Source organism: Pelobates fuscus, chromosome 4 (assembly GCF_036172605.1).
Source record: "Pelobates fuscus isolate aPelFus1 chromosome 4, aPelFus1.pri, whole genome shotgun sequence".
Lineage (NCBI taxonomy): Eukaryota > Metazoa > Chordata > Amphibia > Anura > Pelobatidae > Pelobates > Pelobates fuscus.
The window spans coordinates 323996224-324013251 of record NC_086320.1 but is presented as its reverse complement, the minus strand read 5'-3'; the positions used below and the strand labels follow the sequence as shown (position 1 = coordinate 324013251).

Sequence of the window (17028 nt, the reverse complement as noted above, 5' to 3'; positions counted from 1 at the left end):
TTTTCAAGAGCCCCAGACTTAGATCCGTGGCTATACTTATTAAGCAGGTCCATAGACGGCTGGACCAGGTGTGAACAAAAGCTTATTCATAAAATTACCTTAGCAGCGAGAAGAGCCGTGGCTTCGGAATGGCTCAAGCAAGGCACACCATCCATAGTAGGGGTGATAAATAGGATTAAAGAGGTACACTTAATGGATGACTTAACAGCTAGGATCAGAGGCACCTCAAAAAATTTCCAGAAGATCTGGGAACCATGGGAAAACCGTACCCTGGGAAGCTAGGCATAAGCACGACCAGGCAGGTTAACTACATATTAAATGCCCCCCCTGCCCTTCCTCTTCTCAAGTCTTTTCTATCTATACTATTTTTTATTTATTCTTTCCTTTCTCCTTAAAGGGAGGAGCTAGCACGTAATTGTGATTGAAAAACAATCCGGGACACCTATGTGGCCTACCACTGGTACCCACCACGGGAGCGAGCGAATTCAAGAACCCACCACGTGATATGAAGAGGGCTTCGGGGTAGACTCATGACCAAATAGATGGTTAGCTGGAAATGCACAGATATAGTGCCCAGACACAGCATCAGATACAAGGTGAAGTGGAGCCAGAACTCAGAGGCCCCGGTGGGGACATACAGGTCACTGAATAGCAACCATGATAGATACCTACCTTCCCACATGTTATCTTTTTACGTTTGATATTAAACAAAAATTGTATTGATTGCCATAGAGCGAACATAGAGATGGCTACGAGAAGCACACATTAGATATTTTAAAAATGGGTCTGATTACTGCACTCCTGATTACTGCAACGTACGTTCAGATAGAGAGACACTCACCTATTGGTTAAATATGGAATATGTTTGCAAATGTTCAAGCCGTATGTTGAATCCTTTTGCCTGACAAATGTCTTTATCTTCATGTCAATACAAAAATAAAGAATTTAAAAAAAAAAAACTTTTTTTTTTTTTTTTTTTTTTTAAATCTTTGCCAGTTGGTTGATAGTTCAGTGAATGATACATTGCAAACATTCAGATCTGATTTTGCTCAAAATCATCAAAATCAGTGCTTTGTGAATATATCAAATCCTATAGCACTGATTTTAATCCAGTCACCGAATGCATCCAGGTGATTGTTGTAGATTCGCTTGGAACAACTAAATTCTGACTGGAGTAAACATGAGCATGGCCCTTCTAATCAGAATGGCCATTTTCTCCATTTGGACATAATCCAGTGTTTAGTGAACAACCCGAATAATAATATTCACAGATAACTTAAAGGACCACTCTAGTGCCAGGAAAACATACTCGTTGTCCTGGCACTAGAGTGCCCTGAGGGTGCCCCCACCCTCAGGGACCCCCTCCCGCCCGGCTCTGGAAAGGGGAAAAGGGTTAAAACTTACCTTTTTCCAGCGCTGGGCGGGGAGCTCTCCTCCTCCTCTCCGCCTCCGTTCCGCCCCGTCGTCTGAATGCGCACGCGCAGCAAGAGCTGCGCGCGCTTTCAACCGGTCGCATAGGAAAGCATTTACAATGCTTTCCTATGGACGCTTGCGTGCTCTCGCTGTGATTTTCACAGTGAGAATCACGCAAGCGCCTCTAGCGGCTGTCAATGAGACAGCCACTAGAGTATTAGGGGGAAGGCTTAACCCATTAATAAACATAGCAGTTTCTCTGAAACTGCTATGTTTATAAACAAATGGGTTAACCCTAGCTGGACCTGGCACCCAGACCACTTCATTAAAGGACCACTCTAGGCACCCAGACCACTTCAGCTTAATGAAGTGGTATGGGTGCCAGGTCCAGCTAGGGTTAACTAATTTTTTTATAAACATAGCAGTTTCAGAGAAACTGCTATGTTTATCAATTAGTTAAGCCTTCCCCTTTTTCCTCTAGTGGCTGTCTCACTGACAGCCGCTAGAGGCGCTTGCGTGATTCTCACTGTGAAAATCACAGTGAGAGCATGCAAGCGTCCATAGGAAAGCATTATGAATGCTTTCCTATGCGACCGGCTGAATGCGCGCGCAGCTCTTGCCGCGCGTGCGCATTCAGCCAACGGGGAGGAACGGAGGCGGAGAGAAGGAGGAGAGCTCCCCGCCCAGCGCTGGAAAAAGGTAAGTTTTAACCCTTTTCCCCTTTCCAGAGCCGGGCGGGAGGGGGTCCCTGAGGGTGGGGGCACCCTCAGGGCACTCTAGTGCCAGGAAAACGAGTATGCTTTCCTGGCACTAGAGTGGTCCTTTAAGCTGAAGTGGTCTGGGTGCCTAGAGTGGTCCTTTAAGTCTGGCAAGCTGAGTTTAGAATTCAAGTATCCAGAAGTTATGCCTCAAGTTTTAACTCCTTACATTGGGAAGTATGAAATTGGGATTAAGTTTAATAACAAGAATATGGAGTTTGTACGGGGGCAAGTCAGCAGAGAAATGTGCCAGAAGTTCCCCCAAAAAGGTGTGTGCTAACCCCTAAGCATTTGCATTGAGTTGACAGACATCCCTAGTAAACAACAAGTGCAGAATACTGTGTAAGTGGTCCAGCATGGTAAGAAAAACTCACTAAGTACTTTACTCTTCCTGGGTTTCCAGCTCCTGGGACTACAATCACTGCTATTCCACCATATCCATACAAGATTAATGTATATAAAATGATATTTGCAATTCCTTATACACTTCTAACATAAGAAACAAAGCATGCTGAAATAAAATAAGAATAGCACTAGACTAGACTAACCATTTACAGTTTGCATACTGGCACAAAAATGGTTAATGTGCATTGCAGAATGAAGAATCAGTAACACAAAGCAGCCTGATTGAGGAGCAGTCTTGCAGAATAATCTGTTTGACACGCGTTCTGCATTACGCAGTTGAATGCCAGAAATTTGTTGTTTTTTTCTCTGTGTTTATTTAATTACCAGGCCTCTCTAACCACATCCTTTGGCCACGACATGTAGGAGTTAATCTATTCTTTTCACTGCATGGCTGCTCCAATACTGGAAACAGCCTCTGGATCTAACTGCTGACAGTGCCGGACGGTAATTTATATTGATAGACATGAAAATGCTTTGATTTTAGGCAGCCCATGCTTGTGTGGCATTTCACAGTGTCTAATTAATACTCACCAGATTTTCTTGCTTTCAAAGCAATTACAGCTGCCAACTCCCGCTGCACCTAATAAACCAGAAAGAGGAAAGAAAATAAGCACATGTCCATTTAAAAAAAGGTATTTATGCAGAAAATATTTTAGTCCATTAAAATGAGAATCATCAAACAAAATGTATTCTTTTTTCCATAGTAACCTGTCTCATAGCGAAATCTTTTTTACCAATAGTCCAAGACATCGCTAGATTATTTTAAAGTGATGATGAAGAACAGGGCAAGTAACAAATATAAAAAGGGGCTTACTAACTTAATACCAGGGTCCTGGTTGGGTAGGGGAATAAAAAACAGCAAATGTTCAGAGCTTTTGACAGTTGCAGGATTATGGTGGATTTAAATGTAGACTCTGCTCAAGAGCTGAATTTTGGAATGGTGTTGTACCATCAGGTGGGCTTCCAAGTCTCCCCAGAGTTGAAACTGTTCTGAAAAGTGTTTTTTAAACTGGTCAAGATAGGGTGCAATGAGCTGCTTTCACCACAACATGAGCCCCTTACTCAAGGTTTAGTGAATAAGACACAAGGTACCTCTGTGGTAGTCATCTGCAAAATATGGGGATGGGGACATCATGATAGACCTTACGTTCAGCGGCTTACCTACCATGGTCGCAGAGGTTGCAGCCACGACCACTGCGACCGTGGGCCACCTGGATACCTTCTGGGCCGGTGCACAGCCGCGGGTGTCTGGCAGGAGGGGAGAGCTGTGCTGCTCCCCTCCTGCCTGTGTGTAGTGTGGCCGAGCGGTCTGTCAGGAAGTGCTCACTAAGCAAGCACTTCCTGTCAGACCAGGATGCCGCCCCCCGTGTTCACCCTGTCATGAGGGGGCCCAAGAGGTGGCCAATTGGCCACCTAATGGACCCCTGGCGGGCGACTGTGTTCCCGGCAGAGGCGGCGAGGGAGCTGTGTTCTCCCTGCTCTGCTCCCTCACACGCAGTTTGCTGATGCTGGGAGCCGAATATGACGTCATATTCCGGCTCCCGGCATCAGTAGACAGCCCGCGCGGCATGAGGAAGCAGAACAGGTAGAACACAGCTCCCTCACCGCCTCTGCCAGGAACACAGCCGCCTGCTTCACTGAAGCCCCACTGGACTCCAGGGACAGATCCACGCCAGCTCTCCAGGTAGGGAGGCTGGGTGGACATTTTTAAATTAAAAAAAATATAAATTGTTTGTGTGTATGTGTGTGTGTCGGAGTGCGTGTGTATATGTGTGTGTCTAAATGTGTGTGTGTCTGTGTGTATGTCTGTGTATGTGTGTGTGTCTGTTAGTGCATGTGTGTGTGTGTCTGTATGTATGTGTGTATGTCTGTGTGCTTGTATTTATGTGCGTCTGTATGTATGGGTCTCTGTGTGTGTGTGTGTGTATGTGTGTGTCTGTATGTATGCGTATGTCTACATGTATGTGTCTGTGTGTGTGTCTGTATGTGTATCGGGGCAGGGGCGTATGGGGGGGGGGGGGAAGATCTATGGGAGGGCCCCAGGGCAATTTTCGCACCAGGGCCCCGTGGTTTCTAGTTACGCCTCTGCTTACGTTGAAATTCAGGTGATATTTGTGGAGCTGCAATTATAGCAGAATGCTCAGGTCATCCACACAATTAATTAAAGTGAATGATGCACTTGAGTACAATCCTTGACATTAAACATAATAAGTAATCATAATTAATATAAATTATGCAAATTATCCTATGATTAAGCACCATTTGGAATTGTGGAATTCATTATACTGTATTTTTTCATTTTCTTGCCTACCTTCTATCTCTATATAACACATTATATTTCTTGTATCATTTTTATCATTTGGGATTACAGATTAAAAAAACGTGTTTTAGGGATGAAGCACAGTGATCTCCTGCATCCCATTTGGAACATTGGTGTCTACAGAGAGTCCACAGCCATGTGGCAGACATTTGTTAAATTGCTAATTAGAGTTTCCGATATATTTTATTCTGTTTGTTTCTTAAAAATGTAGTGACCACGTGTCCTCTTTTTACTAATATTTGAATGGGCTGAGATACAAATCTGGAGCAGATGAAACTTGCGGCTGGCCAAAGCAGACTATGAGTTATAACAGAATAATTAGAACCCCAGTTTTAGTCATAACCAGCCATCAGTCCAGCTGATGTAGGTTATATTTTAGCCAGAGAAGGGTTTAACACATAAGGGATGAGCTCAACTGAATATAAGGTCGTACAATAGGGGATAAATACAAATAATTACTGCTAAGTAAACTAAAAGTAAGGCCACTTCATGGTCCAGTTCTGACCCTGTTGTGGCTGATCAGTCTATATAATGATCCAGAGGTTGACCTGTTGTGTTATATTTACAGTTATAGACCACTACATTGCATAACTGTAAAGATAACACAACAGGCCAACCAGGTTTTGTTCACCAAATCAATCCCATGAAGAGTCTCTGGTAGGATATGCTTGGACGTGGGTGAAGGCTGATTAGGGGTCCATGTGGTGAATAGTGGCATGAAACTGGGAAAAATCGACATTTTTCAAAAATTATAAAGTCCTTTAACAAAGTAGACAGCAACAAGACAGATCAATTAGGCAACAATAATGGAAAAAAAGAAAGGCAGCAAATTGAGCAGTGAGAATACATTAAACTGCATCATTAAGCTAAAGTTGTATTGGTACTTAGAGTGTCCTTTTAAGTCATGTATTTGCTTTGTTAATGTCCCTGCTGTAAAATAGTAGAGCGCTGCAGAAAATTTTGCCACTCTACAGATAGATGACAGTAATAATGATAATAACATTGATTCCATTGAAGAGAAGCCAGTAGCCAATAGGCATTTAGTCCTACTGGCTACAGAGCTTCATATCCTCTACATTCCACTACTTGCTACTATAAGATGTTGGCAGCCCAGGGTCATTGCAGCACTAGGAAAACTCTGGTGCAACAAGGTGTTTTTTTATTAAAATATTTAATGAGGGATGATAGATACAGTAAATAAAACCTTTAGAGTTGAATACTGCAGTACAATAATTATAAAAAAATAATCTACTACATTGTTGCTGTAGTGTGACAGAGCCGTAGACCCCTACCTGAATCCACGGTACGACACAAATCCACAGAACGAGAAAATAAGAAAAAATATACACGCGCTTGGTTTGCTGATGGTGCATCGTTGACAAGCTCCTTTTTCAAGATGAAATTCTCTAAAATTTATAATTTGGTCACTGATGCTCCACCAACCAATGGATCAACCAGTGGTGTATCCTGGTTTTGTGCTGCCCTAGGCAGGACAAAACTCAGGCGCCCCCCTCCCGCCCGCGCCACCCCCATCAAACCCTCCCCCCGCCCGCACCACCCCCACCCTTCCCCCGCCCCGCCTTCTAAATACACACACACACATTCACTTACAGATACGCATACACTAGCTAACAGAAACACACACTCGCTAACAGAAACACACACACACTTACAGACACACTCACTAGCAGATACACACACACTCACACTAACAGACACACACACACGCACTAACAGACACACACTAACAGACATACATACATACACACTAACAGACATACATACACACACACACACACTAACAGACACACACTAACAGACATACACACACACACACACTAACAGACAGACACATACACTAACAGACAGACACACACACACACTAACAGACATTCACACACACACACTAACAGACATTCACACACACACACTAACAGACATTCACACACACACACTAACAGACATACACACACACACACGCTAACAGACATACACACACACACGCTAACAGACATTCACACACACACTAACAGACATTCACACACACACACTAACAGACATTCACACACACACTAACAGACATTCACACACACACTAACAGACATTCACACACACACACACACACACTAGCAGACATTCACACACACACACACACACACACACACACTAACAGACATTCACACACACACACACACACACACTAACAGACATTCACACACACACACACTAACAGACCCCCCCCCCCCCCCGCCTCCTTACCTTTGGGAATGCTGGGGGGGTCCTATTTCTCCCTGGTGGTCCAGTGGCTGCTGGGCAGTGCTGGCGGGCGGCCGGCGAGGGAGCACTTTCTCTGAGCTGTCTGCTCAGCTCCCTCGCGCGCGCAGAGTGAGGCTGGGAGGCGGAGCCGGAATATGATGTCATATTCCGGCTCCCAGCCTCACTGTGCGGCGCGCGAGGGAGCTGAGCAGACAGCTCAGAGAAAGTGCTCCCTCGCCGGCCGCCAGCACTGCCCAGCAGATCGCCCGCCCAGACGGCATGTCAGTTAGCCGCAAGGCTAACAAGGCATTTGCCCTGGGCGTTTGGGGGCCGCCCCCTGGAAAATGCCGCCCAAGGCAAATGCCTTGTTTGCCTCGCGGCTAATACGCCCCTGGGATCAACAGCAGAAAACAAATGTGAGGAAGGCTGAACTTGATGGACACAAGTCTCTTTTCAGCTATGTAACTATGTAATAAACTAGGCTGCAACCGTAGGTCTTGCTGAGTGTTGCTGCGTGTTGCTTTTTCATTCAGTGAATTTATGATAGATTACACGTGTTTGGTTTCCTTGAAAAAGAGAAAGTCCATTCTTTCTTTCTCGTAAGAGCTTTCACGTTACTGATACATTTTCCTATTCTGCAGCAGACTTTTGAGAAGGCTATTATTGTTATTGGCAATCATACTGTGAACACTACAATTTAATTAATTATATGATATAACTTTAGCCATGATAAATTAATCATATTTTGACATTATTAATGAGTATAATATTATTTTTTTCATTTTGTGTCAGCAATTTTAGGGTTGCTGGGATTTTATAATGAATGTGCATCACCAGAATCCCTAAATATAATCATACAAAGAAAACCAATTTCTGCCCATATGACCTTAAATCTACTCCAAAAGGAGATATGCAATGTCTCGAAATTTAGAAATTATCAGCATAACATATTTTTTTTTTCAAAACCACTAAAAAAAGAAATATATTGTAAAAACTCTTGTTGGCCATTAAAGAGAAAAATACTTATGGTTAACTATGAAAATAAACTAAAATATAATTCAATGTCTGTTCTAGATCCGGGTAAAAAAAAAAAAAAACAGATAGAACCCTACGACTAGGAGTGTAAAAAGCCTGAGATGAAGTTTGTCTTCTAGGTCCTAAAATCTCATAACTCCCCACCTCCACCACAACCACGAAGACATCCAAGACAGGCAAATACCAATGGGAGACACAAAACCCGAACAAGACCGGACCAAGAAGCCAGACCAGGACACCGCACGACGCAAGATACCCACCCTACCACACACTTAACCAACCACACACCTAACACCTAGACCACACACCACCTCTGCCAGACACACCCCACCACACACACAACGCCACACGGACCCATCACCACGATGCACCATTGACAAACCCTGACCCAGACAAAAGCCAACCACAATGATCAGACCAACATATATCGGGCCCAACAACACACGGACAGAACACCCGACTCATCCCCGCCAACCTAACCTCCACAAGACACAAAAGACAACACCGCGCTTAAGCGGGGAGGTGGAGGGAAGACACCCTGGACTCCTCCCCCCCTACACAACCAGAGGCCACCCCAGCACCCCCAGCGCATACACTGCCAAATGAGACGGACCCGAACCTGCCCCGAGACAACACTGAACCCCGAAAATGGATATGGGGGGGGAAGGGGCCGAGACCAGACTCAAGGAACAAGACACACCACCATAAGGAGGGGCTGACACTACCCATAGAACCAGGCCAACCGTGTCTACCTACCTACTGAGAACGCAAGCCATTAACCCCCAAACTACTAAACAATAACACTAACAGCGCACACACACGAACACACACCCCACGCCCACACCTACACAAAGGCGCGCAGGTAACCCGACTGCCCCACAACCCTGTGACAGCCTCAAACCGAGATGAATAACACAAGGGCACCACGACACTGGTTTCGAGCAGCTCATATAAGGAAACTAACCGAGATGAATGGCTCTAAATCTCCACGAAAGCTGACCTAGATGTATTGTATTGTGCACATCTGCCAACAATTCCCTTTGTAATGAACGTAATATCGACCACTATGCAACTTATTGTAAAACGATATCACCACCGCTGTTATGCCCTATGAGAATACATACACCATGCTCTGAATAACGCATTGTAACAACTATGTTTTTGGAAAATATCAATAAAACTGCTTGAATGAAAAAAATATATATATAAGAGCAGGTGAGAGAGAATCATACTGCCTCTGTCTCCTCAGCTCGTTCTCCAGTCATTATATCAGTAAAATGATACGGGCTAATTAAAAAGAACAGCCACAAAGGCCAGGGTGCTGTCCCCCACCTATTGCCATCTACTGCATTACCAGTCGACCTTAAAGAAACATTTGGTTGAAGTGTATTTCTGTCACATATTGACACAGGCACACAATTATTATATCCCCTTTATCATATGAGATACAGCCACTTGCATTATCAAAAGCCCTTATTATTAACACCATGGACCAGGTCTGCATGTACCAAAAGCAAATTAATTAGGATCAAGATTCTTGGCAATCTATTTTAGCAGATCAGAAGCTTAAAAAAAAAAAAGTATGGATCAGTCCACTGACTTAAATCGTGCACTAAGCATTTAAGCACCTATGCCGTGAAGACTTATAAAAGTAATCACCCCCAGTTAATATTGTCTTGCCAATCTGGACAATTCTTTCCAGGAAAGTTTCATACAACATCTATATAACTTGGCACAGGGAGTAATAGGCTTCCTTTATTTATTTATTTCATCATGTATGATTGTTGGGAGACAAATACAAATTACACTTAAAGGGATACTAGGGGACAAAATAGCCCTGTATTTTTAATGCATTATAAAAATAATGGATTAAATGAAAAGTAAAAAGTAGAAGGATCTACATGCAGACACAGGCAGATCCCAACCTCATCGGGATGAGACTCCTATCCAATAAACCTGTATGGGATCAGCATGAACTGCCTTGTAAGTTGAAAGCAGCCTTACGGACACATTAAAAATTCCATACAACATGCAGTATTGTCCATTTTTATATACTAGGTTTCTGAATTGTCTGGTTACAGCTTTACAGTTTCAGTTCTAGAACTATGGTCTGCTGAGGCCCATATTTAGATTTAAATCCAGAATAGAACTGTGGATTACAACCTTTGTACCTCAAGCTACCACAGTGTGTGCCACAAACATGTTGGTTTATGAACTGTAAAAGGGTGAATGCAGTTCTCATCTTTTTTGGGGGGGGGCTTGTTTTTAAATGAGTGTCGGATACAGGGCCGGCCTTAGGGGTGTGCAAGCTGTGCGTCCGCACAGGGCACCATGGACCAGGGGGTGCCCTGACAGCCGACACAGCTCGCACATGGCCGGTGTCAGGGGAGCTAAAACCTGTGTGTGTGTGTGTGTGTGTGTGTGTGTAACTGCCTGCCTGCCTCTGTGTGTGTCTGTCTGTCTGTGTGACTGTCTGCTTGCCTGTGTGTGTATGACTGCCTGCCTGTGTGTGTGTGTGACTGTCTGTGTGACTGCCTCCCTTTGTGTGTGTGTGTGTGTGACTGTGCCTGCCTGTGTGTGTGACTGTCTGTCTGACTACCTGTGTGTGTGACTGTCTGTCTGACTGCCTGTGTGTGTGTGTGTGTGTTTGAATGCCTGCCTGCCTGTGTGTGCGTGTGTGTGTGTGTGTGACTGTGTGTGTGACTGTCTGCCTGTGTGTGACTCCAATGTGTGTGTGTGACTGTGTGTGTGTGTGACTGTGTCTCTGTGTGTGACTGTCTGCCTGCCTGTGTGTGTGACTCCAATTGTGTGTGTCGCTGTAGCTGTGCCGTTGTGTGTGCCTGTGTCTGTATGTGTGACTATCTGCCTTTAACTGAGTGTGTGTGTGCCTATCATCGTACATGAGTGTCTGCATGCCTGTAACGGAGTGTGTATGACTGTCTCCTTGTAATGGAGTATGTGTGACTGTCTGCCTGTGACTGTGTGCCTTTCTGCCTTTAACTGTGTGTTTGGCTCTGTGACTGTCTGCCTGTAACTAAGCATACACAGATAGGCCATGTATTTTTTATATTTTTTTTTTACTAGTTTTCTTGAGAAAACAAACAAAAAAAACTGATAAAATGATGTACCAACAATATGAGCCATCTCACCTAAACTACAGTAATGCATCGCTAAGAATAGTGGTCTGTGTAGTGCAGTTTTTAAATTTTGGCGTAAAATTTCTATTTAGTTTTAGTCATAGTCTTTTGACTAAAAAGCCATTTTAGTTTTAGTTGTATTTTAGTTGTATGTAAGCCATCTGAATTGTTTTAGTCAAGTAAACCTCCAGTAAATTTTAGTTGACTAAATCTCCAGTAGATTTTAATCGACATGACTAAAAGCTAATGGGTTTAGATAAAGCCTCTGTCTGTTTTGCCCCTTCCCCAAACCCTTTGTGTCTCTTTGTGTCCTCCCAGCCCCTCTAGGTGTCTCTCTCCAAAGCCCTGGTTTGTCTGTTTTGCAACTTCCACAACCCCTCTATGCTGTGTTAATTTGGGCGGCAAATTTCAATTTTAGTTATAGTTTTTTGACTAAATGCCATGTTAGTTTTAGTCGTATTTTATTCACCTAAACTGTTTTAGTTTAAGTCAACTAAAATTTGACTAAAATTGTTATTTGACAATATTAAAGGGACACTTCTGCCCATTGGAGTGGTCTGGGTACAAACTCCCACTACCCTTAACCCTGCAAGGGTAATTATTGCAGTTTTCATAAACTGCAATATTTACCTTGAAGGGTTAAGTCCTTCTCTAGTGGCTGTCTACTAGACAGCCACTAGAAGACACTTCCGTGTTCATAGAACGCTATGTGAGGACCTCCAGCGTCGCTGAAATCCCCATAGGAAAGCATTGAAAGCATTATTCAATGCTTTCCTATGGGGAGGTCTAATGCGCGTGTGCGGCATTGACGCGCATGCGCATTAGGTGTCCCCCGCTGCCGGACGTGCATGCTTAATAGGTCTCCCCCGCCGGATGACGTCAGCGGGGGAGGAGCGTGGGTGGACCCTTACCCAGTGCCGAGGGACATCGGCACTGGATACGGGTAAGTCACTGAAGGGGTTTTAATCCCTTCAGCAACATGGGATGCGGGATGGGGGGTGGGAGGGAGAGGGGACCTGCAGTGCCAGGAAAACGGTTTGTTTTCCTGGCACTGGAGAGTCCCTTTAACACTGGTGTGCTGAAGAAGGACATAACTAGAAGGTATGAAGTGCATACTTTAGGGTTTTTAAAAAATTTGATATATTAATAGTTTGACACTACATACCACAATGTTATATTTCAAAGTAAGTATATGCGGCACTCAAAATGAGTTGTAATATTTAATCATTTATGCCCTGCCATTTTTTGACCTTGCACATCCTTTTAATGATTTTAGTTTATTTATTTTTTTTATTTTTTTTTGTCAGTCACATTTTATTGAGGTATAGTTCAACATTATACACTGAAATATATGTGCATTGTGTTACATTGGTAATGCAATATACAACAAGCAGCAGTCAGTGGCGTACATATAGGGGCCCGTCACTCCAGGGGGCCCGGCCGCCCTGCGACCAGGTACCAGCTGCCACGTTTTGCGGCCCAGGGCCGCATGTTAAGGGGTCCATCGGGTGGCTCATGCTTTCAGGGCCACCCGATGGATATGGATTGTCAGGGGGCCCGGTCAGCGCTGGGCGCTTTATCTGCGCGACCGGGCCCCCTGTGATTACATAACACAGAGCTGGGAGGAAGTGACTGCACGTCACTCCTCCCAGCTAACACACAGACCGCGCAGGAGGAAGGAGTCAGTGTAGTAACTCTGACTCCCATCAGGCTGAGCCACCACTGGACCCCAGGGAAGGTCACAAAAGGTAGGAAACATTTTGTGTGTGTGTGTGTGTGTGTCTGTATCTGTATGTATGTGTGTGTGTGTCTCTGTATGTGTGTGTGTGTGTGTGTGTCTCGGACAATGCAGAAAGTGGCCAAAATGGAGTATAACAATGTATAGGAACAGAGAAGGGGGTAACCCTAGGTAGTAAATTAGCAAACAGAGGAGGGAACGAGGGGGAAAGAAAAGAGTCTGTTCCTAGTGAAGAACAATAAAAGTCCTTTATTATAAGTGGAGGGACATCAACAAAAACTATCTCAGCAATGACTACCTGACCGAGAAAGAGTGTCAGTAAGGTAGGTCAGATACCGAGAATATGTAGATCAAAAAGCAACAAACAAAGAAATAATAAGGAGAAAACTATGTACAAAAATATATACACATAAAGAAAGTATAAACAGGGTTGGTAAGGTAGCGCCTAGACACTCAAAGTAGTAGGCATACAGTAGCGCCGTAACGCTCAGTTTAACTGCCGCGAAGAGCTTAGATTGCTGAGTCACTAAGTGCCCACAGATCAGTTTTGCACTAGGGCCCCATGGATTGTGTGTACGCCACTGAGCACAGTGTAACACACAGAAGAGTTAGTTGCCTCATTTAAAAATGAGTCTGATCAGTAATTAGGACTTAAGTTTGGCTTAGTCAGGCCAGACAAGTATATTAGGTAGGAAGGACAAGCTTAGCTCACAAACCTGTGGGACTGGTTAGACATGAAATGCTTAATTATACACCATTGCTGGGTAGCAACATTAGTAGACTAAGTATTTCAGGGTACCTTGAGAGATCATAGCTATATATATAGATAAGTAGTCGTAATAGCAATGAGGTATGTTACCTCTAGGAACTAAAAATAAAAGAGAGCAGAGACAGAAAGAACAGATCTCTGCAATATGTGCATGATAAGTTGCTATGCATGCCAATTACTGTAAGTCGCCTGTGTTCTCTAGTTTTTTTTTATTTATGAAAAATCACAGCTTTCACTTTTCATGATACTTAATGTCATAGCAAGCTGACAAAAGGTGCTTCGAGATGGCTCAATACCCCAAAAGAGATCTTAAAAGCAAATTGCTACCACCAAATGCCCTCTAGGTGGCAGTGCCACACCATCCTATCATAAATAAACAATAGTGAAATTAGACTAGATAACATGAGCTTTACGATCCAAAAGTAATTTGCAATAAGCACAGATAAAGAATATATGATACATACAGATACTTTGTAAAATGTTTGTATTTATATTAAAAAAAACTTATAATAATATATACTGGCAAAGCATACATTTATAAGATGTCTGTTTATTCGGAAATCGTGTATGCAATTTATTAATTCTTCAAATATATACATTTTAAACATAAAAGAAAGGATTTGTCTAAAACCAAACAATTTGCAAAAAGCTGAACTAAGTAAACCAGGTGCTTACATTTTTGTAAACGTTAGAAGAAGAGACCCAAGTATGTAGAGGTCCAGGGAAATGTCTACTGATATAGTGCTGTACGGTACATTCATAATAGCAGGACCCTCAATATATATGTGGATATATACAGAACTTGTTTGTGGCCCCTTGTACTGTATAGCGCTGTGAAAAAAAGCTGCCTCTTTATAAAACGGAATAATTAAATATTAAAAAAAGAAAAGAGTCAGCAGTTGCATTCATAGGAGCTATGATCCCTCTCTGTTTTGGGGTAGATTAAACCTGCTCTAGGCTTTACTGTTAGTATGTATACAGTATTATTTACTAAACTAGAAATTGTTTGGATTTGAAAAGAGGAAAACAGCTGGACAAATAGCTGAATTGGAGATTTTTTTCCCAATTCAGCTTTTCTGGTTTAGACTTTAAAATCCCCTGGTTAATTCTCAACTCCTTTCCAGCAGACAATAAATCCTGAGCAAACAAAACAAACAAGATATATTTTGCACCTTTTTTTTTTTTTTTTTTAGGATAAATTTACAAAGCACTAATTAGTACAAATCCTCATTACGGACACTTTATAGATTCCATACAACATGCATTATTTTCCCCATCACACGTTAGGTTTCTGAATAGTCTGGTTACTGTTAAGCAGGTACAGCTCTATAGTGATGGTCTGCTGATCCCATATTTACATTGAACTACAGATTACCGTGGATTTGAGAGAGTGTTGCCATAACCCATTGGTTTATAGACTGTAATAAAAGGAATACAGGGTATACAGTTTTATTATTTTTTTTTTCCAAATAAATGTCAGCAATATAATTCTGATTCCCATCGGACAATTACAATGACTATGTTAATTCAGCTACTACTTTATACCTCTCAGGTAAGGCGGCAACAAAATGTCAAGTCTAGCCACATTTAAAGGGATCCTATAGTGCCAGGAAATTTCAAAAACAAACCCGTTTTACTGGCACTATAGGTTTAATAGGTCCCCCTTCCTTCGCAAGCCCCCCCCTCCCCCCCCTTCAGCCACTTACCTGAATCCAGCACCGATGTCCCTTGGCTCTGGGTCAAGCTCTGCCCGCGCTGGGTCAAGCTCAGACCTAACATTGTGGCAATAGCCGCACGTGCGCATTAGACTGGGAAAATCTGACGCTGGAGGTCCGTGAATATGTCCAGCGTCAGATAACCGACCAAAGGTCGCTTTGGATTCCAGAAGCCCTCTAGTGGCTGTCTGTTAGACAACCACAGAGAGCAGACTTAGAGCTGCAATGTGAACATTGCAGTTCTCTGGAACGGCAATGAATAACATTGCAGCACTAAGTGCAAATGGGTCACAGCATCCAGACTACTTCAAAGAGCTGAAGTGGTCTGGGTGCCAACAGTGTCCCTTTAAAGGTTAACATAAATATATAAATAAAATGAACATGCCTGTGATTTTTTTAAATTGAAGCGCCCTGGGTCCAATTTTTTTAGGAAGCACTGGATTGGGGCACTACCATACTAAGAGACATTAGAACTCCAATATTATCAGCACTCTCTTGTTAGCCTACTTGACAATATGTATGTTATCTGTATGTACTTCCTCATTTTAGTAACTGTACTAATGTTCCTTGGACATAGTCAAGGAACATTAGTTCCTTGTGTGTGTTTTTATGTTTAAAATGTATATATTTGAAGAATTAATAAATTACATACACCCACACACTCTATAAATCTACACATATAAATACCTATCTATAGCTATCATCCATCTATTATGCCAAATATTTTTTTTTAAATCAGCAAGCAAAAACATTTAACTTTTAAATGAAATAATGCAAGAAAAACTGTGAAAAGTATATGATACACTATTATAAAGTTAATATAAACTTGACCAGATTGCATTATTGGGCACGCTTTTCCGCTAGGGGAGTTTCTCTTACCCACCCATATGAGTTTCAGACCAGTCCACTAATGACAGGGCGTATTTGTGCAGAAGCAGGAGTTAAATCCTGATACAGGAGCCTACTCTGCACAAAGCACACTGATTAGGCTCCCTCTCTACTCCCCCTGTCAGGAGATCTTCCAACTGAACATGTGTAAATCTGCCAGGCATGCCCAATGCACTTTTCCAGCATTCCTACGGATAGGGAACTGATTGGTTAGAGCAATGTCCCCCTAGAGTGGGTGTGGAAAGCAGAAGCAGATAAATGTAGAAAAAAATATCCGTTACCTGTTTTTTTTCTCCTAAAGCTTTTGAATGAGACAGTTGTCTCAAAATAATGCAAGTCCCTTTAAAGGGATCCTTTAGTGCCAGGAAAACAAAGCCGTTTTCCTGGCACTATAGGGTTATTAGGCCCCTCCCACCCCCCCTTCAGCCACTTACCTGAATCCAGCGCCGATGTTCCTTGATGTCTTCCCACGTCAACCGGCGGGGCAAGACCTTATAAAATGCTTTCCTACGGGGAAAATCTGACACTGGAGGTCCGTTTAGATTCCAGAAGCCTACTAGTGGCTGTCTGTTAGACAGTCACAGAGAACAGACT

General features: G+C 43.0%; 2 protein-coding genes across 2 annotated transcripts in view; both read right to left on the bottom strand.

Moving 5' to 3' along the window:
* Nucleotides 1-17028, bottom strand: part of RAPGEF5 (Rap guanine nucleotide exchange factor 5) — a 233243-nt gene that overhangs the window by 137022 nt on the left and 79193 nt on the right. Inside the window, exon 7 of the mRNA XM_063452389.1 lies at nt 3108-3156. Within this exon, the coding sequence (XP_063308459.1) occupies nt 3108-3156 (49 nt within the window). The remainder of the gene's footprint in view (nt 1-3107; nt 3157-17028) is intronic.
* CDCA7L (cell division cycle associated 7 like) overlaps nt 1-17028 on the bottom strand; it is a 356480-nt gene that overhangs the window by 316761 nt on the left and 22691 nt on the right. The window lies entirely within an intron of this gene.